The following is a 22,038-nucleotide window of genomic DNA, read 5'->3' on the forward strand; positions in this document are numbered from 1 at the left end:
TTTACCATGATTTGGGGAAAAAACTCGGCCAGTCCAGAAATTAAGCTTGAAACCATGGGAAACTTGCAGCAAAAAGGAGGAAGAGTCGAGTGAAAGTAGACTTAACTACTCCTCTCGAAAGCAGGAACCATCTGATATTGGCCATAAATGGTGTGGGTTGAATATAAATACGAAAGATTACCCCATTATTGTTACTCCCGTGGGAAGAATAGGCCACTATGCACAAGATTGTTCGAAATACCTTATGCAGAATCTCCATGGGCAATCAACAAAATTGGCTCCTACGAACCATGGCTGAAAGCGAGAAGTCGTTGATCACAGCCCTTATTGGGAGGCCTTTTATGGCAACATTGAAGAAGACATTATAATAGAAGAAACCATACCGAAGAACCTTCTGAGGCAGCAAGGTGATCTAATTATAAGAGAGAAAGATCCAGAAATGCATCTTGAAGTATGCAGCAAAAGAAGAGCAGTAAAGTTCCATGGAGCCGAGATATTGGAAACCCCTATCACAAATAGCAGTTATCAAAGATCATGGAAAACAGATCATTTGCTCAAATGCTCCAATACAAAATTCTTTGAAGATAGGCAAAAGCAGCAAAAAGAATATGAAAGTGCAGAAAACCAAAAAGAAATGCCTACCGAACCTATACCTCTTATCATAGATGACTCGGCATGACGGAGACCCCAATGAAGTTGCTTAAGGATGGCACAGATTAGGCTTTGGTGGCTAGCCCTAATAAGCCACCAAAGAAGACATGAAAATTATTAGCTGGAATTGTCAGGGGCTGGGCAACCCCCTGACAATCCAAGAGCTAAGAGCATTAATTGCTCTGGAAATGCCCAGTATAGTTTTTCTAATGGAGACTAAAAACAAAGCAACGAGGGTGGAAAGTATATCCAGGAAACTTCAATTTCAGCATTTATTTTTAGAAAACCCAACGGGTATAGCAGGGGGGTTGGCGTTAATGTGGAATGAGGAAGTATCATTGCAAGTGCAAAGCAGTTCAAAACAATATATAGATGTCAAATGCACCGAACTAGCCAGAAATCGGTGATGATTACTTTTATTCATGCGTCCACAAATTTTGGTGAGAGGATACAACTATGGCAGCATTTGAAGACATTGAAACCCTACAGTTCCCACCCATGGATATGCTTGGGTGATTTTAACGAGATTCTATATGTATGGGAGAAGGTTGGGAGAAGGGAAGCAGATAATAAAAGAATCGCAGCATTTAGAGACATGCTTAATGAGTTATCCCTGATGGATATGGACGGAGTCAAGGATGTGCATTCACGTGGGCAAACAACAGAGAAGGGACGATCTTGTTAAAAAAGATTGGATAGGCGTTATGTACCTTGGAATGGCGAGTACTCTTCCATGATGCAGAAATTCATGCTCTTCCAAAGAATAGGCTCGGATCACAGTCCTCTTGTTCCGAGGCTATACCCTCGCACAAAGGAAAAGAAGAAGAGAATTTAAAATGGAGGCTTTCGGTTAGAAATGAAGAATATCACGATGTTATTCACCATGCATGGACTAACACAGCCTATCCTCAGCCAACTTTCTCGACAAGCTTCAGAAACAGCAAAAAAATTGACACGGTGGAGTCAAAAAGTTTGCTCATGCACCCAAAAGAGGATAAGAGAGTTAACTCAGGCCCTAACAGCAATAACCAATCAGTCACATTCAAACATAAAGGAAGAGAAAAGCATCATCCACCAGATCGACACATTAAGAAAGCAAGAGGAACAATATTGGGGATTGAGGTCGAGAATTAAATGGTTACAGTGGGGAGACAAAAATACACGTTTCTTTCATGCTACAACAGTCCAAAGGAGGCGTCGAAATCACATTACGATGCTGAAAGTGGAAGAAGACAGATGGTGTCGGGATCCAGCAGAAATCAGGATTCACATTAAAAATTATTACAGCACCCTATATACAACAGCAAGGGAACGTCATTATCAGCCAGTCTTATGCCAATGCCATACTCCTATTGATGATCGCATAAATGCATTGCTGGTGGCTAATCCCACGATGGAGGAAATCAAAACAGCAGTTTATCAATTGGGAGCCTTGAAAGCACTCGGCCCCGATGGGTTTAATGGTATGTTCTATCAAAATGATTGGGTTATTATTCAGATCGACCTATTCCACCGGTACATGAGCTTCTTCAACACAGTGTTTTGGATCCTCATCTAAACCAAACATATATTGCCTTGATTCCCAAAGTGAAAAACCCTAAGACAATTTGTCGGCTTTAGACCTATCAGTCTTTGCAATTTCAGTTATAAAATCATATCAAAACTACTTGCCAATAGATTGAAGCAATGGCTGCCAGAGATAATCGAACCTGAACAGAGTGCCTTTGTACAGGGGAGACAGATACAGGATAACATCCTAATAGTGCAGGAAGTGCTACACCAGCTGCGCACCACCAAAAGAAAGAAGAAACATCAGCAAAGATTAAATTAGATATGCGAAAGCATATGACAGAATTGAATGGGATTTTCTTCGGGATTGCATGCTGCAAATGGGTTTTTCATAGAAATGGGTGGCTTTAATAATGCAATGCATCACAACAATGACTTTTAGTGTTAAACTTAATGGAGAACCTACCCCGTTTTTTAGTCCTTCCAGAGGTCTAAGGCAAGGAGACCCATTCTCGCCTTATTTATTCATCCTAATCACTAATGTGTTAACTTGGTTGATGCAAAAAGCAAAGAGTGTACAAGCAGATACAAGGTATACAGCTCAACAGGTTCTGTCCTAAGCTTTCTCACCTTATGTTTGCGGATGATGTTATTTTCTTCATGGATGGGACTTTAAAGGAATGTCAGAATTTGACACTTACAATTAATCGGCATTGCTATGCAACGGGGCAAGCTGTCAACTTAAACAAGTCAGGCGTTTATTTTAGTAAGAATTGTCCCCCACTACTTAAGAGGAATATGGCTCAAGAGCTGAGAGTGCCTGTTTTTGACAAGACAGGGAAATACCTAGGTATCCCTACATAATGGGGACAATCTAAAAAAGAATTATTTGCATGGATACTCACCAGAGTGAATTCAAAGCTGGAGGGTTGGAAGGAAAAATTACTTACCAAAGCAGAAAGGAGGTCCCGATTAAGAGTGTGGTGCAGGCCATCCCAACCTATGCCATGTCGATCTTCAAGCTACCCTTGTCCATCTGCAGAGCAATAGAAAGGCGAATAGCGTCATTCTGGTGGCAGAAAGGAGACTCAAAGAAAGGAATTCACTGGAAGAATTGGGAAGCTATGAAGACAAGAAAGGATGAAGGAGGGATGGGGTTCAAAGACTTAATTACCTTCAATTGTGCAATGCTGGGCAAACAGTCCGGCGTCTACACAAGTCCCCTGGGATGCGTTATGGAGCAAAGTTCTAAAGGGCACATACTTCCCTTATGGAGATATATGGAGTGCAGAAGGGCCAGCGATCCTCTTGGGGCTGGCAAAGTATGTTGGGGCGAGACTCTATGAAATCAGATGTGAAATGGTTAGTTGGGGATGGTAAATCAATCAAAATAATGGAGGATAAATGGTTATCATAAGAGTTAACAGGGGAATCAGTAAACCCAACAGAACCAACTATGGTTGAAGATTTAATAAACGAAGATACCCGAACTTGGAAACAGACTCTTATTCATCAGTACTTTGAAGAGAAAGTAGCAAGCGAGATTCTAGCTATTCCCTTGAGTAAAGATCCCAAACCAGACAGTAGAATATGGACAGGAAATTGCAAAGGAGAATTCACGGTGAAAAGCGGATACAAAGATCCCAATCATCGACTATTAGACCAAATTCACGAAAGCCTCGTGTTCTTACCAGCCCCCACGATCTTTATGGACGCAGATCTGAGTCTCTCTATCCCACCGAAAATCGAACCTTCCTCCGGAGCATTTGTCAAAGTGCCATTCCCACAAGGGAGAACCTCTACAAAAAGAAGATCAGCCCGGATCCATTATGTCGATATGTCATACGCATATTGAAACCACCGAACATCTCTTCCTATTCTCGCAGGTGGACTAAAGAGATCCGGAAAAATATTCGGCTACGGGGACGAATATGTTGAAACAAATCAAAAGGATAGATCGTGGCTTTCGGGCAAAAGATTCGCATCACGAAAGGGTTCACCTGAAAGAGAGTTCATCGCAGGGATCCTATGGCAGATCCGGGAAGGCTCGAAACGCACGGATCTTCGAGGAAAAATCCCAAGCCCGACGAACGTCCTCAATCTCGCACAAACCCAGAATTTAGCTTTCAGCAGAGGAAGAAAGAAAAACACAAATCAGACCACATCTCAACGCTTACCAGAGGTCTGGACTCCACCGGGAAAAGGTCAATTGAAAGTGAACGTCGACGCCTCATGGGTGCCGGGAGAAAACCTCTGTTCTGTGGCCGGAATCGCAAGAGATGAAGAGGGATCTGTCGTTGATGGCTTTGCGGCAGAGGCTAGGGCTTCTTCGTCGGCACAAGCAGAAGCGGAAGCCCTTTTACACGGATTACGCTTTATCTTGAACTGGAAGTCGTCGCACGTGAAGACACGAAGTGAAGCAGTTCACCTTACCTGTGAAAGCGACAGTTTAGCGGTGGTGAATTTCGTCATGGGCCGGGCCGAGATTCCATGGAATTTAAGAGAGATAATTCAACGCCGCCGACAAGAGCTCTTTCGGGCCAAAACGTATCAGTGAATCTACCATGTCCGCGGAGGCAAATCGGGCTGCGATTGGCTGGTACGAAATCATCGTGCAAAGAAACTTCCTCCAAATTGGGTTCATATACCCCCTCTATCTCTATGGAATATTTTAGTTTCCGAATGTAACCCATCGTTGTGTTCTAAGACTACTTAAGATAATGCATCAGTATCTTTTTTGACCAAAAAAAAAAAAATAGAGAGAACCGATATTATAAGTTTGCCCGTGTCATCATGCACCAGTTAAAACGAAGGGTGATAATGCAGTGGTGGCACCGATTTCTTGACTCGAGTTTTGCTGCTCCTTTAGTGGACAAGCGAGCGAGAAGTTGTAATTCAAGTTGTCCGGAACTTTCATAACACCCTCTAACACCTTGATGATCATCGACATGGAAGGCCTCATTGTATAATCTCCTTGCAAGCACCATGCAGCAATCCTCATCATATTTACCGCATGTGGCCCATTTAATCGCATATCCTCGCTAGACTTATCCACAATGTCCAACAACCGTTTCTCTTCTGCCTTTCTCTTAAGAAGACTTAGTAAATACATGTCTTCTTCATCTAGAGACCGATCGAAGTTTTTTCTTCCACAAACTATCTCCAAGATAACCACGCCAAAGCTGTACACATCAACCTTTTCAGTAATTGCAACATTCAGCCACTCGGGGGCCAAATAACCAGGAGTTCCTCTCATGCTTATGACAACTTGGTTTTCGTCCCTCTCAATCAACTTGGACAATCCAAAATCAGCAACCTTAGCATTGAAATTCCCATCCAAGAGAATATTTTGGGGCTTAATGTCTAGGTGTACAATCTTTTGTCTGCAATCTTCATGAAGATAATCTAGTCCTTTCGCTATATCGAGAATGATCTTCTTCCTTCGTTGCCAGTCGAGAACACATTCATTGGATTTGGGAAAGATCCATCTATCTAGAGCCCCATTAGACATGTACTCATAGATAAGGAGCCTTTGGGATTTCTCAGCACAATATCCCATGAGTCTTACCAAGTTCACATGATGGATACCACCAATAGTCTCAACTTCGGCAAGAAAGGATTTCTTGACCCGCCCAAAACCACCAAGCCGCTTTACTGCAACTTTTGTTCCATCAATTAGAGTACCTTCGAAAACAGAACCAAAACCACCTTCGCCAAGCTTTTTACTGAAATCATTTGTCATGGCTTTCAAATCACTGAAACGGAATCTTGTGAGCATTCCAGGTACTTGAGTAAGATATTCCTCCTCTGCTTCATTGAGATCTCTCTTCCGAACAAACAAAACTATGACTACGATAAGAATTATTATGGCAATGAGAACTCCAAGGTTGGATTCAAGTATGACAACAAGACGGTTGGTCCTTTGATTTGGAGCTTCATTGGCAGGAGGAGAATCAAGAGAATGATTTGGAGTTCCTACATAATGCACATTTTGTAATTTTAGGAAAGCGGTAGAATTATAGGAATTCCTTTTTTGTCAATTTTCATAAGTGAAAACACTTGAGTTGTTAAGTAATAGTGGCCAACAAAGTGGGATCCATTTTGTACTTAAATATAGCTACTTCGCATGAACAATTTTTTGCACAAGCCTCTTTACAACTTGAAGCATCTATGTTCATGAGATTTGAAGTAAGAGTGAAGTATGTGACATCTTTGGGCTCCAGAAAACTTTGATCTTGTGAAGCCTCGCAAGATAGTGGAACATTCTTAGAACACCCAAAATTAGGCTTAGTATAATTTTCTAGCTTGAAATAGCTCATTCCATCACTCGAAGCTGGACAACTACATTGCCCATCGGAGCAAATTCCATATTGTCCACACACTTTTGGATAACCACAGTCCCCCGCAAGAGACATAGTCAAAAGATCGGCCACTTCTGCCCACACTGCACACATATCCTCAGGCGAACTCCAATTAGGCCTATATGATAACTCATACACTCTCAAATGCCCATCCGAGCCCAATTTCATGTATTGTACAAAAGATGCATGAGGGACTGAAATCAAACTCAAATTATGAATAGAGTTTGAGAAGAAAGCCAAGCTTCCATTTATAAACTCAACATATGGAGACTCAGTATTTGCATTTGGATTATCAATAAGAGATTGGTAATAGATCTGAGGAGGACTAGTCTCGATTTGAGCAAATAATCCACGGCCATTCATGTAAAGCATAAGCGTACCGTCTATGGCCCAATTTGTCTCAGAAACACTCGGTATCAATCTTTGGCCCGCCATCAACTTTTGTCCTAAGACAAGTGTGTCGGTTGGATGATCAAAAGACTGCCAAACAGTCACATTATTCTTATCAAACAACACGAGATTCCCCAAATCTGTCAAGTTCAAGCCTACAGCAGACTTGCCAGAAGTGTTAGTGGACCAAGCAATAGTACCGTCAGCACCTTTCAACACCAAATTGCCTTTGGACGTAAGCTCTAATGTTGCGTTGATCTTTACAGGATTGTTCCGATTGGTGGACCAAACAACTTCTACAGATGCATCATTAGTCATAATACTTGAGCAAGGATGGAAGATGAAAACAGCAAAGAGGCAAGTGTTGCAGTTATAATTACAATAGAAGCCACTGACGTAGGCAGTGCCAAAAGTTCCTATGCCTCGGCGTAGAATTGACCGCATGATCAATAGGTCTGCAGATGAATGGGATGATTTACATAAAATGTAGTCTCCAGTATTTGTCCACCGTGTTGAAAGCGTCGCAGTTGGATAATCAAGATCTTGAGCTTGAGCATCGGAAAAGTTTGAGAATTGAGATAGAAAAACAAAGGAAAGAGAAAGAAGAGAAGAAGAGAGACAACAAAATGAGACCATGGCCCGCAATGAAAATTTGAGTAGAGAGAAGATTGAGAAAGGAAGAGAGAAGGGAAGCAGATGAACATGAGAGATTGAAGTGGAGGGTAGATGGTTTCTGAAATCGGAATGGTAGCGTTAGCATCTTGCAATTCGTGGGAGCAAATAAAGTGAGTCGATTTCAGAGGAATTGGTTTGGTTGACTATGAAAAAGGTGGACATCGGGTTTAAGGAAGACATCGGGTTTAAACCCAAAAACCCGATATCCACCTTTTTCTTAGTCAAACCAACCCAAACCAAAACCCAGAAACACGATGTATACCTTTTTCTTAGTCCAACCAACCCAATTCTTCTGGATTAAGCAAAACAACTTTGGAACCCAACCCATGTTTTGGTGCTTCTATGTAATATCGGGTATGAGTTATCAAATGAAGCAAGTAGAACAAGTCAGACGGACAACGAGTGGATCATTGCCTTGCTCATTGGTTTCCTACACTTGAGGAATATCTCTAAATTTAGTACTTATCTAACGTAATAGATCAATGACCAATTGAAGAATTTGTGCGAATTACAGAGATACTTTGAGAGATTCAAGAAGAAGAAGCATTCTTTACGTTGGAAAAATGACTAAATATTCATAATGGAAACTTTAATTGGATTATGAATTCTTGTGTACTTGCACAGCCATTAATTACTTGGCTTTTTTTTTTTCCTCCATTTGTCCGGCTAGAACATAATATAGGGGTGTTAACTAGTATTAACACCTGATTTTGCCGGCCAGGTAAATGGTCAAAATAGAAATAGCAAAAACAGATAGTTGGATAGACAAGCAAATTGAAATAGAATTTATTAAAAAATATCAAACAAAGTGAAATTTTTTTCAATTAATTAAAAATGAATTTTTTGGTATTTTTAAGTAAAAAACAAAGCGGGCCGAATTGACCCAACCCCTTCTCTTCTTTCAACTCGCTTGGGCCCAGCTCGGCGTCTTCCTTTTCTTTTTTTCTTTTCCCCAACCCAGCCTTCCTTCTTCCCCTGGCCCGACCCCTTCCTTCCCTTCTTCCTTCGCACCTCCGTAGCACAGCAATGTACAAAAGTAGGGCAGGGCAGGACTGGGCAAATGGTAGCATGATTTTTGGGTAGGGAATCAGGCCGGCCGACAAGCTGGGGGTGGCAAAAGCCATCCACGCCAGCCGGTGGCTCCTAAAAGCGAGAGAGGATGTTCAGCCAAGGGAGGTGCTCGCTCACTTGAAAGAGGACAGGAATTTTGAGAAAGAAACCAAGTGAGGAATTTGTTCCGCTTGCCGATGGCTTGCCCGAATCACCCTCCACCTTCGTCAAAAGCCAACTCACCCATCGTCATTCGTTTTAGCAAGCTCTCGAACCAGGGAACCCTGGAAACGCCCATTCTTCTCTCTTGCTTAACGGGTTTGAAAATGTCGAACCAAATCGACGAGATTTTGGGCAAATTGTGCAAAAAAACAAACTAATTTGTTGCCAATAATGTTGATTTAGAGCTTAATGTACTGAGTTTAAGCTGTGAATGACATTAAATTACTGCAAAGAGGGTGAAGAGTTTGTGATTGAATTCCTTTCTGAGCAATCCGTCGTGGGTCAAGGAATTGGTTTATCATTTTCTCTAGTGATGAGAAGTTCCAAGCAGACGAAATGATACATCATAAACTCTATCTCCATAAGTTGTGGGTTGAAGGGCATCATATGGATAGATGGATTGAAATTTCTTCTGAATTTCCACACAATCAGCATGAAGAATCTGGAATGTGAAATAACCTATTTAGGTTAGCTCTAAAAGGCAAGACAATAGCCAATAGCCATTGTCCTCCAAAACATCATCTTCTACCTCTCATGTCCCTACTTTTTTTTCTTCTTATTATCCTCAAATCAATTATTCCAATTCTTCATATGTGTAATAAAACATTTCGAATGTGGTGTCTCAACAAAACACAAAGAACAATTCAAATGAAAGAAAAAAACAGAATTGTTGAGGGACATGCCGTCATCCCTTGCCTCCATGATCTTCGCCTAAGGAGAAAAAATGTACATATTGGTTACGCAATTAACTGGACTCAGTACTTCTAGCTTTGTATGCATCCCGATCAAATTTCTTGCTTTCTTATCAATTTCATGTTATTATCAACTTCATTTTTTGGTCGAACTGTCATTATTAACTTAAATGACATCAAATATGTCTAGATAGAAGATTCCCTAACGTTGGCATTTAAGGAGGCAAGGTTCTCCAACTGGGCCAAAAAATGTTAAATGTTAATGAATGCATCAGATGACTATGTAAGAGTTTTCCTAATGTGAGCTACATTAATTTGGCAAGATTAGTTATGAGGCAAGGGAATTACAGTGCAAAAATGAAGTTCCATATTCCAACTCTCTCACTCGAAACAAGCACTCCAATTGAGGAAAGATAGGTCACCCGTCGACAATCTCTAGCGGTAGCGACAGCAACAATCAAAACTACATGGGGGCTAGATAGCCACAAGTGCTTTGTCGGAGTTTCGAATACTTGGAATCAATCAGCTCCCGATGACTAGGAGCTTGAGGAGGATCGATGAGCAACCTTGTCACATTCATCATACAATTTAAATTGATTAGAAACTTAACTATGAAACCATGACTCGGTAAGCATAATACAATATTACTCAAAGTCATGAGACTATAGAATTGACATGTGCCGTGGCACACTTGATTTAAACTTACGATTGACATATGCAGTGATCAATTAAACCAAATCGATTAGATTATTTATAATCAATTGTTTCGAAAGGAAAATGACAGGGCCCTTTTTTCTGTTTACCATCAAAGTTAATTGTCTTTAGTTCTTCTTTTCTTTTACCTTTTTTTTCTGTTGCCCTATAACATCATCCATTTTAATTTCAAGGACATTGAAAAACTAAAGATCCTCTTTTGTGAAAAACTACAGAAAATATTGTTAAGGACCGTGCGTTTTGCTGAATTCCCCAATAGGCCCCCCAAAAAGAAGTCTGTGGGGGCGTCGGGTGGGCGGATCGTCTTCTTCCTCGTCTGGCCGAGCCGAACGCTACTAGGCCCGTGCGATTTAGCCGCCGAGCTTTTACTTCGAGCTGAAGAATTCCCTTTTCTTCCCCCACAATTCCCAGCTGAAAGATACTCTCGATCCAGCGCTTCTGCATTTTTGGATCTCGCGCAGCTTCGCGATCCCATCCCTTCGCGATCCGATGGCATGAACTGAAGGAGAAAAGAGGAGGAACGGCATTGGGATCGGAGCGTGGAAGGCTCTAAGACGATCGTCGATTCCAGCTCCGAAGTTCAAGGTTCCTCGCTTTGATCTGAGAGAGAGAGAGAGAGAGAGGCGAGAATGGCGGCGGTCGCGGTCCACCAGTTCGCTCCCTGCATCACCTGCCACGCCTGGAGTCCCGACCGCTCCAGTAATCCTGCTCTTCCCTCGATTTTCGCTTTTCGTTTCGGGGTTGTTTTGATCGTTTTCGGAAATGCGCTGCGAAATTGGATGAGTTCTTTGTTGCTTTTTTTATGTGTAATTTCAAGTCGATATCTGCGACAAGAACGCCTCGGTGAGTTGATAGGCTGCTTGAGGGAGAGTGCTTTGATTTTTTCTGTACTTTTGGGACCTTGGCGCTGACGTAGTCGATCGAACTTATCTTGAGCCTTTGCCTATGGCACTGAACGATGAGAACAGAGGGGTATGTATGGTGAAGTGCTCATTTTGGAGGGTGCAAATCTCTATGCCTTTCTCCTGAATGCTGCAAATGTTCGCTTGATGTGTTTCCCGGTGATCCTATCTTTCATTGTCATTTGGTGAGTCCTTGTAGTTATCAACTATTATGGGGCCAAAAAGGGATTCCAAATTCTGGTTTTGAAGGCAGTTCTAACAAGCAACAAGTACTAAATTGCACTGTGAGAGGTTAAGTATAAGCTAAGCATTCTAACAACTATGGATAGATAAAAATGCGTTTTGAATGGCAGGTCTAACTTCTAACGGCTGATGAGGATCTCCGCCTTAGATAGATAAATACTTGCCATGAATGTGTCCCACTAATCGCTTGACCAGGTAAGACGCATCTCGAAATCTGAAAGGGTGACCAATGGTAATGGTTTTTTAGTGTCGGGTGGTGAAGTATGAGGGAGTAAATTTTGAAGAAAAACAGGTACAGCGGAAGGATGATGTTTAATTTTGGTTTTTCATCCTGGGGTCCACAATGACTTCCTATTCTTAATCTCCTCAGAGCAGATGAAATACGAATAGCAGCTTTTCATGATTCTACTAAGATGTGTAATCACTTTGTAGTTAGTAAAAGTTGTCGTTACTTTTTAATGCTAATTATTGGCCTTTTTATGGTAATTGCTACTTCGTCATCAACTAGGTGTTTCACGCATGTTAGTAATATTTAACACTGTTGCCTTGCATATACTAATACTTGCTTCTTTAAAAGCATAACTTTTCTGGCTAAATCTTAATAAAGTTAACCTAGCAAGTATATGCCTTGATTGTTGTCAATGGTTAACAAGCTTCCTGACTGGACAAATCTCGCATTAGTTTTTCTCCTTGTCAATACCTTGACTTAGTGTATTCTCAATATCCTACTTTATTCTTTCTAGTTGATGATCTTTTCGAATTAGAATGTTTTCAAGCATCCTTTATGGATTTTTTTACATAGAATCCTACTTATCTTATCTGTCTTCTGCACCTTGCGCCATTTCAGTTTGAGATCAAGCCCATACCTTTCAGTCTCACTTTAAACCAGGAATTTGTTAAATGTCAACAGATGTTGTTCATTGCCACATCATGTCATCAAGCATGCAAAACTAGGCATTAGATTCTTCTGATTTTCGATTTTCTATTTGTCCTGTTCTGCCATAATTTCTTTGAATAAAATATCTTTATATGCTCCTGCCTCTATAGTCTCTGCATATCAGTAGATTGCATTAATGCTAACTATAACATCTGATTTCTTGTAGTGGTTGCATTCTGTCCGAACAATAGTGAAGTTCACATTTACAAACTTTCAGAAGACAAGTGGGAGCAAGCTCATATTCTCCAAAAGGTCATTATTACAGTACTTCATTCTTAAAGAGTAATTAACTTTGAATTTAAATGATTGAAACATGGGGATGACAGATGTACCATATGTTATTTATGATGAGCACACAAATAAAAGTTATAAACTATATTTACTGAAAGATAAGCAAAACCACATATGTGTTAGTTCTCTGATTTCTTGTCTTCAGCATGGTAATTCTCCTGCCATGTTTGTCTATTCAAAACTAAAGAATAAGGACCAAAAAACACTCTATTTTAGTTTTCCCCCTTTTGTATTGCTTGTCTCTTCTATTGTTCCTTTCTCTCTCCAGTTTATGGTATTGATGACTTCTTTCTCTACAATGTCAACTGTCATTTCTAAACAGTGATTTGATGACCATGTATGACCTGCAAGCTGGAGTTCTAACTAAAGCTCCACATTATCTTCTTTCCCCTTCCATGTTAGGGAAATGAACTGATGAGTGATGAATGATGATGCACCTTTGAAATTTGATGTTGCTTGTTTTATATTGCTAACAAAGCTTATCTCATCAACCAACAGATTTCAGCATTTAATGAAAGATTCTAGCATGCACCTTACTGATGTTTCGTTGTCTTACCATGTAATAAATAAATGATGATGGTTTATTTTGTTCTTATCTAGGCTTGAGAATTTAATTTTGCATTCGCCAAAACAAGATTATTTGACTAAAGTCTATTTTATGCTAGTTAATAGTTTAAATGATAATTTTGTTCTTGGTGCTAACAATGGGGAATGTATTGTCACAGCATGACCAAATTGTTTCTGGAATAGACTGAGTTCCAGGGCAAACAGAATAGTAACGGTGTCCCATGATCGAAACTCGTGAGTGCCTGTTTTATTTGTAAAATCACCTAATTGGAACCACCTTGTGTTCCACCTCCTTTCTGCATATATTCAAGTATCTAACGCAGATTTTGTTCTTATGTAGATATGTATGGAATTATGAAGGATCAGAGTGGGTACCCACCTTAGTTATCCTCAGGCTAAACCGAGCCGCACTTTATGTTCAATGGAGCCCACAAGGTATGCAGAATCGTTGAGTTTGAAGACAGGATGATGTTGAATGTTCCCTGTCAAAGACTTCTTAGAGGATTTACATTGTATTGAAAAAGAATAAAATTCTGTTGAAATTGCTAGAAGAATTTTGTTTGGTCAATTGTTCTTAAAAGGTCACCTGAGCTATTAGACTCTAGGAGCCATATACAAATATGAAGTACCAATAAGGTTCTGCATGAATTAAAATTCCTCTAATAGGTTTATTCTTCATCTTTCATAATATCGTTAAACAATTTCGTATAGTTTTATCTTTCTTGTTCTGACCTTGTGGTTTAGCTGGTTGTGGTTCTATTTTTGTCTATAAGTAAAGAGAAATTCACTATGAGGCTTCAAGGGGGTGCCGACCTATATATAAAAGATCTGAAAGCTAAAAGAAAGTTCATTTACTACCCTATTGAATTAGTTGTGATCTCTGATTGTACTTCGAATTTGACCTCTCCCTGTGTTTCCAACTCTGTAATGGTCCTTCTAATCCCTCTCTTCCCTCTTCCTTTCCTCCTCTTCACATGTTAGAGATGTTTTCACCATGGACTGCTAATTTATTCTGCTTGATTTCCTCTTGTCAAATGAACTGAGCATAATGAGCTAACAAATAATCTTGTTGTATTCTTCTTTTCCTGCAGAAACAAATTTGCTGTTGGGAGTGGGGCTAAAACAGTGTGCATATGCTACTACGAGCAAGAAAATAACTGGTATAAGCTTTATTTCTGGTTTCCTCTCCATTGTTTTTTATTTTATTTTTCACATTCTTATGTTGGGTTGACATGTATTCTCCTGATGTGCTTTTTAGTAAGCCATCACTTACTGCTCAAGTTTATGGGTGATATATTTTCCAAACTTGGGGAACAAGTTGGTTGTGTTCACTGCATTTAAACTCATTCTTTTATGGTGGTGAAAGCTTAAATTCAGGTATGAGCATTGGTCAAGCATTGTCTGCTTGAAGTCGATCTAGGTCATTTCTCAGTATGCGATGCTCGTGGATGAGCCTTATGTAGTTGTGGAAGCACATATAAATGGCAAAACGCAGAAGTTCATGGTGATGACTTTGAAGGAACAAATAGTATTCTGGCAGGGTTGATGCTGTTGTGCTGGCCCATTCTTCAGTAGAGTTTGGAAAGCAACTCCAACGAGACTTCAAACAGCAGTGCTGTTGCTACATATGAATCAAATATCCTCTTGCAGTTCCTCCAAGAGCATAGCATTCTGTAAATGAAGCACCCAGATTAGAAATTAACTAGTTACTGACATGCTCTTTAACTTTGTAAAAAAAATGAGATGGTTACATATCAAAGAGACAGGAGATTAATTCACTTAGTTTCTGATTTTGGTAGCTCTTCAGGAGCAGTTATTAATATATGCTCTCTTATAGGTGGGTCAGTAACTCATCAGGAAAAGACACAATTCATCGGTAACAAGTGTTGCTTGGGCATCCTAACAATGTGAGTATGTCCTCTTTCTCACATTTTTGTGATGTTGGACACTTGCAACCAAGCTTTGTATCTTTTTACTGGCTGCACACGTGAATGCCTTTTTTATTTACGGTCATGCCTTCAGCTTACAATTTATTTGTGTTACTGTTAGTTACTCTGTTTGTTTGAGTGTGAGTTCATGAATTTATTAGGGCGGAGTATGATCTTATTCTCTGCATACCTGTATGAATGCTGTTATGAATGGTAATCACTTTCAGCAGAAATAGTTAAAGGTGCAGTGCAGTGCTGGAGAAATAGACATGAAGACGGTAAAATTGAAATGGTTCACTAGTTAGATTTGCTGTTCCCTGATGAGGATTTCATATGACAAAATATAAGTCTGAGAGTAGACTTAGTGATTTGGGACAGGAAAAAGAGTTGATGAGCTTTCAGTCAGTCATTGATTTAGGCATTTTCTTGAGTTAATTCATCTAGTCAAATGTTATTTGAAAAGAGTTTGAGATAGGATTTGAGATTCAAAGTAGGAGAAGGGGGGATAAGGATGTACATGCTGACTCTTCTACTCCTTTCCTTTAAATATCTAGGGCTGGCACTCCTTGAAGTTGATACCTTTATGCATTTGATGGTTTCATCTGCTGATTAATGATTATGATGATGTTAAAAGAATTTATTTGGTGTAGATTACATTTTGGTCAGTTCCTAAATAAGAGGATATGGCAAAAGAAATTATATGTACATAATGTCAACATTTTTTTTAGATTACATTTAACGTGGATCCATGCTTGTGAATCAAGATATTTACATAATGTCAACCTGTAAAAAATATATGTACTTTTCTCATCTAGCTGATGTTTTCAGCCGTTGAAAGAAATATGGTCTGTTCTCTTTAACATTATTCCCTGCATCAGACAATTAAAAACACTTTTCAGGTATTGCCATTCGAGATTACTTCATATGCAGTTAGCAATTATTTCTGTTTGTTCTATCTCCAGCAATTTGACTTTTCATCATGTGAATGCATTTTCATCCATCTGCTGTTAAGCAATTTCACTACGTTGGGACACCTTACCCAAAAGCAACCATTATTTTGTCCTAGTGGTTACTGAAGGCTTATAATGCAGATTCTTCTTGCCACAACATCAACAGATGGAAAATGTCGTGTATTTTCCACTTTTATTAAAGGTGTTGATACAAGGTAGCTTTACTACCTAGCCACTCCATCATTGAAATATTTTATGTTGATCATGCACACTCTGAATCTTAAAGTTTAATTATATGTGTGTGTCCAATGAATATGATCCAGGGATTCCAAAGCAGGGTCTTCATCTGACTCGAAATTCGGGGAGGTAAATTTTTATTATCCTTATAGATTATGTGAACTTGCCAAGTTAGCAATGTGAATTAAGTTATACTCTTTTATACTATGAATTAGGTTTGCAACTCCTTTTTAGGTGCATCAATGAATAGCTGGAAAATGGAATTCAGTACAGTGAAAGATTAGTTTGAAATAAGTAAAGTTTTTATTTGGTGTGCGTCTGAGATAGTAACTGCCTACTACATTTGGACTTTTTTTTTTTTTTTTTGGGGGGGGTTTCTGTTCTACGTTTGACTAGAAATGGTTTCAAGTTCTGCGGCCACAAAGCTTTAGTCATGTTAATCAAATGATGTGACTTAATTCTTATCGCTACGACATTTACATTGCATGCATTTGTTCTCGTGCATTATCCTCTATTGGTGGGAAATGTCTTTGCTTGTATGGAGATGATGCTTTTGTTTATACAAATGTAAGCGCATAGCTTACAGAACTACATTAGCATCTAGCTAAGAACATATGCACAAGCATGTGGGCATTCGTTGGACTCTGGATTAATTCTATCCCGAAATGGAGGCGTTGCTTACTTCAGACAGTTTGGATAGGGGGTACATGAAATAGTTGTCATTTCTTTCCATAAGTGATATCGTGAGTATCGTCTTTTATTTTGCAAAATGATGTCATTCTAGAACAGAGAGGCTTGTGTGTGTAGTTTATACAGTTGTACAGTTCTATTTTTGTTTGATGCAGTATATCGTAATTATTTCTTGTCCTATCAGCAACCAAATTCTTCAACTGGACCTCTCATTCTCCTGGGCATTTGGTGTAAATTGGTCACCCAGCGGCAATACCTTAGCTTACGTTGGTGAGTAGTTTGTTTTTTCTCAGTTTGTTTGGTGCTCGTGTTATGATTTCAGGATTGAGTTACGTAAATAAGTATTCCTCTATCATGTGCTTGTGAGATGTGTGAGTATGTTAAGGTCCTGACTACTGCATTTGCATGACACATTCTGTTATTAAAGTCAAAACATGCTCTGCATTACAAGCTCGCTTATAGTGTGTTTGAGTGAGGGTCAGTATTCCATTCCTGGCTTATTCCGAATGAAATTCTTATTCCATTACTTGTGACGATTTCAACTAGCTATAGGTACTTCAAATGGTCCATCTATTCCATTTAATGAATCAAACGAGTGGTTACTATTCCTTATAATACGATATTTACTATTTTTGCAGCCTGCGATTGTCTGTTTATACATCAGTTTGAGCAGACATGTGTACCTTCTAACTGATGAGCCATTTTCGATCCCTTTGGTGGAATTTACAGGTCATAGTTCTCGATTTATTTCGTGGATGATGTCGGTCCCTCCCCATTGGCGCAGAACGTTGCATTCCGCGATTTGCCCCTCCGTGATGTGGGTCAGCATCCTTCTTGTTTTTATCTTGTTTTACATCTTAACTTTATTATATTTTCAGCTAGCATCCAGAAACAGATAAAATAATGTGCCTTTTTTGTAGGTGCTATTCATATCTGAAGAAAGTAGTCATTGGTGTGGGATTTGACTGCAGCAATGGGTATTTGCAGCAAATGAAAGTGGCATGTGGTATGTGAAGTTTCAGATTATTTTTTTTTTTTTCACTTTTGTTTTCTTTTAAAGATGGAGACTTCTCCCTCTCCACTGCCACGACCCTTCTCTTTGAAAATCTCTTGTTCACAGCGAGGTTGCATCTGCCTAACATAAGTCAACAGATCTGTTTCATCGACTGAATTAACAGTAAATTATCTTTCTTGCCAGGAGCTTTGTCAGATTCCTTGGGGAGAGGAAGACGTCATCAACTGGTCCCAAGTATGGTTCGCAGGTATACTCGTGGTTAAATTTTGCCCTTTTGCCAGAGCATTTGATTCCCACGGAATGTAGTCATCAATTCATTACTCGGCATCCTACTGCTACAAGTGGCTTATGATAATCAAAATGAATTGACTGAGTGGACAGTATTGGCCAACCTGGCACTTGAAGATATGACAATCTTTCACCAGAAATGATAAAGGAAGATCACCATGATTTGTACAATCGAGACTAATATAGGAACAGCATGTACGAGGACAAAGATTGTTGCATGTTGGCAATGTGGTGGTCTAAAAATTATTCCAATCCATGATAGATGCATGCACAAATGTATTTGTTTGCAAATCTTATGCCTCCTAGAGGCTTTTAGAATATTCAGCACTAAAATAGCGAAAAAAGTTATCCTGTCTTGTTGAGATGACTTACCATCATCCTATTTTGACAGTTTTCTGAAGCATTTGGGAAACTGTATGGCCAGTCTAAGCACAGTATCAACAATGATGGCGTCGACAATTCAAGACAGCGAGGAGGGGTTCACGAGAACTGCATAACGTATCTATCAACATGATAACAATCACTTCTTCCTTTTTACATTATAAAGATGACAGTCATCTTACAGCTGTTTTTCTTGTGCTAATTGGACTGCATGCGCGCCTGCGTCGATGTATATTAAGCTTGAACTCTTCTCCAGATTTTTTTTCTTCTGGCATTTCCAAACATGAGTCCAGTAGATGATGTGGATTAGGAGAGTTGATGAGTAAAATGCCAATATCATGGGATGAATGACTTACGCAAGATTAATTTTGTGTGACTGCAGTTGTATTGTGCCACTTGGGGAGGCTGGAAGTTCGACCATAACACGCTTCGACACTTCAGGTTGGCAAACAAACGTACTTTTATCTCATGTTTCTTAATGCTTGAAGTGGATTATCTTTTCGCTTTCTTTTTAAAGAGGCCAACTGATTTTCCAATCCCTAAATGACAGGATTGGATGGTAAAGTGGTGATTTGGGACCTGGAGAGTCAACAAGACCTATTAGAATATCTATAGGAAACTTGCTTTCTCTGTAGCAGGGAGCGAGAATATCAATTCCGTGATGATGTATCCTGATGCTCTTTGTACATTGATTTGATCCACATAATAAGATCAGAATAACAGTTTGTACTGTAGCTATTCAATTTCCTTCTGATGATGGTTCTTGAAATGAACCTCTTTCTCTCTTGTCCTCTTTCTGGGTGGCCAGAGCTTTACAAAATAGATTGAAATCTTCTCAATTTGCGTTACTCCATTTACCTTCATGAGATCATGGTACATGTCACTCGAAAGGGATTCAGAGTGTTGAAACTACAGATTGGCCTCCCTGTTTGGGGTGACTTAACCAAGAGGAAGTCATGTGACCTCGTCCGATCACGCATCAGGCTGATTTGGCCACATGCTAGCTTACATTTTTTTATATCGCGTTCCTACCAAATCTTACGCTGATCTACACTCCAATTACAAGATCATGGTTTGAATTAAGGACTTTAACGGAGGAGAAAATTCACAAGAAGGATATGTATGTCAGGGCTGATCGTACTTTAATCCACTACTTCTCAATCTCTTTAAGATTATTTTTTACTCGAATCACTACTATTCCTTGAAAGTCGCATCTTCAAGTAGAGTCTTTAACTCCCACTGTAAATTGCAAGCAAACGTTCCAAACAAAAAGCGAGAGAGGTTCAGAACTGTGACATATGAGATCAAAGATGAGCATGAAGTTCGGATCTTTCAAGTTAGTACATGTGAGAGTCTAAATTTCTCAACCAACATCATTCCATTATCATATCGATTCTCCATCGAACCAAACATATGACTGCATTATGTCTCAAAATCGATGGAGGCAAGCATTCGAAGAAAACTTTTAAACAAAACTTTGACATCAAAGCTAACAGAAGATTGGTTTCACTTAAGAAAACAGTCTAATAAATTTCAAATAAATATTTATGAGTAAAGCTTCTTCTTTTTTTAAAAAGAGTCCGGAAATTTGAATTGGCCAATTTAATTTCAAACAAGGTCTCGAATTATTGCATCGGCCAACAACATTCTCTTAGGAAAAAGAAAAACAGAAGTAATGTCAGTAAAATGACAAAAAGTGCCAAACGTTTACTAGTGTGTGCACCATCCTTGCATTTATCCCAAGCCTGTGAACAAAAACCTCCCCAATCCTTAAACCCATCCTCCTCCTCCTCCTCCTCCCTCCTCTCTCCGGCGACGATGCTGTCGGCGACAGCCCACTCCAGCTCTGCCGCCTCCGCCCCGTCCCCGCCCTCAAGCCCCGCCCCCTCCACTGCCGCCGCCGCCTCCTCCTCCCCCTCGCCGACCAATCTCCCCCTCCACGCCGCCGCCGCGCCCCTCCCCGCCGCGCTCCCAGATCCTCACCCTCCGCCGCTCCCTCCTCGCCCGCGAGACCACCGCCGTCCAGCTCGCCGAGTCCTACCTCGCCCGCCTCCGCCTCGTCGAGCCCCGCCTCAACTCCTTCCTCCACGTCTCCGACTCCGTCCTCCGGGAGGCCCAGGCCGTCGACGACAGGATCGGCCGGGGCGAGGTCGTCGGCCCCCTCGCCGGCGTCCTCGTCGGCGTCAAGGACAACATCTGCACCGCCGACATGCCGTCCACGGGAGGCTCCCGCATCCTGGAGGACTACCGGCCGCCGTTCGACGCGACGGCGGTGAGGAAGGTGCGGGAGCTCAGGGGATCGTGGTGGGGAAGACGAATTTGGATGAGTTCGGGATGGGGAGTACCACTGAAGGGTCCGCTTACAAGGTTTGGACTTTGCGGAATTCTTTCCTTTGGCTTATCGCAAGTCCTTTTGGATGAGACTGAAGCTAGTTTGAATCGGTTTCGCTTTCTCAGAAGCTGAAAATGAATCCTCAGGGAATCAGGGGATGGTTCTATAAAGAAGCAATTTCTTAGCAATGTCTGTTAACGGCTAGTCAGCTTTTGAAGTTGTTTACGTAACACTATATGGAGTAGCTCGACATGCTAATGATGTATATCAATAGCCTTTTGCTGTCTAGACAGCAATGTCCGTTGGTGTCTAGTAGAGGGTTATTCATTTTGTCAAAGCGCGACATTAACTTCTGCATATGAATGAATTTTATGTAGTTTTAAGAAATTCAAACTTAAAGCGCAAAAAGTTTCAAATTTGCTTCATTACCGAGACAAATATCGTGTGCATGTTGCATAGGAAAATACAAGAGTTGAGTAGAGGAATTACTAAGGAATTTCTTCTTTTCTGGTGACATATTTGAATCCCGAGCATTCATGCATGTCTTTTGTTAAGAAAGTCAATTCACCTTGCTTGATTCTTACTAATGGGAATTTCCAACGTGGAGATTGTGGCACTTGAGGTTAGGTTAATCTTCACCCTTGACTATTGGGGTAAGCCCGTTCAAAAGAATATAACATCTGCTGCCGAATAAAGGAATGATGCTGGGCAACTTTAGTTTTTCTCATGAGAAGAAAGTCTCTCTCATGGGTAGATAAAATCCAGATCCGTGAAATACTTACCATGAAATGCTTACTAACCTCATGGTCTAGAAAAAGTGAGCCCAAACTTGGGTTGATGGTATGGTTGTACTGAGCGGTGCGGAGATCAAACCTTAATCGTGCACCTAGTTTACATAACGTATCCATTGCTTGACCCGGATCAACCTAATGGAGTTAGGCACTTGGGAACTTAGGATGCTTGTAATCCCATTTGATGCTATTTAGGCCGTTGGCACTCTTGGAGTAGTCAGA

General features: G+C 40.3%; 1 protein-coding gene and 1 pseudogene across 1 annotated transcript; one reads left to right on the forward strand and one right to left on the reverse strand.

Annotated features, from left to right (window-relative positions):
• Positions 1–4,951: 4,951 nt before the first annotated feature.
• LOC104427310 lies at positions 4,952–7,229 on the reverse strand (annotated as a pseudogene).
• Positions 7,230–10,518: 3,289 nt separating this feature from the next.
• LOC104425023 (actin-related protein 2/3 complex subunit 1B) lies at positions 10,519–19,427 on the forward strand. Its single transcript, XM_039304143.1, is given in 18 exon segments — positions 10,519–10,963; positions 12,513–12,598; positions 13,363–13,387; positions 13,390–13,438; positions 13,545–13,643; positions 14,296–14,364; positions 15,042–15,049; positions 15,052–15,098; positions 15,100–15,111; positions 16,224–16,297; positions 16,406–16,448; positions 17,198–17,286; positions 17,739–17,826; positions 17,930–18,015; positions 18,208–18,271; positions 18,704–18,810; positions 19,076–19,134; positions 19,244–19,427. Coding segments are annotated over 18 exon segments (1,140 nt in total). The 5' UTR covers positions 10,519–10,893; the 3' UTR covers positions 19,309–19,427.
• Positions 19,428–22,038: the final 2,611 nt, after the last annotated feature.

This window comes from Eucalyptus grandis, chromosome 11 (genome assembly GCF_016545825.1).
Source record: "Eucalyptus grandis isolate ANBG69807.140 chromosome 11, ASM1654582v1, whole genome shotgun sequence".
NCBI classification, from domain to species: Eukaryota; Viridiplantae; Streptophyta; class Magnoliopsida; order Myrtales; family Myrtaceae; genus Eucalyptus; species Eucalyptus grandis.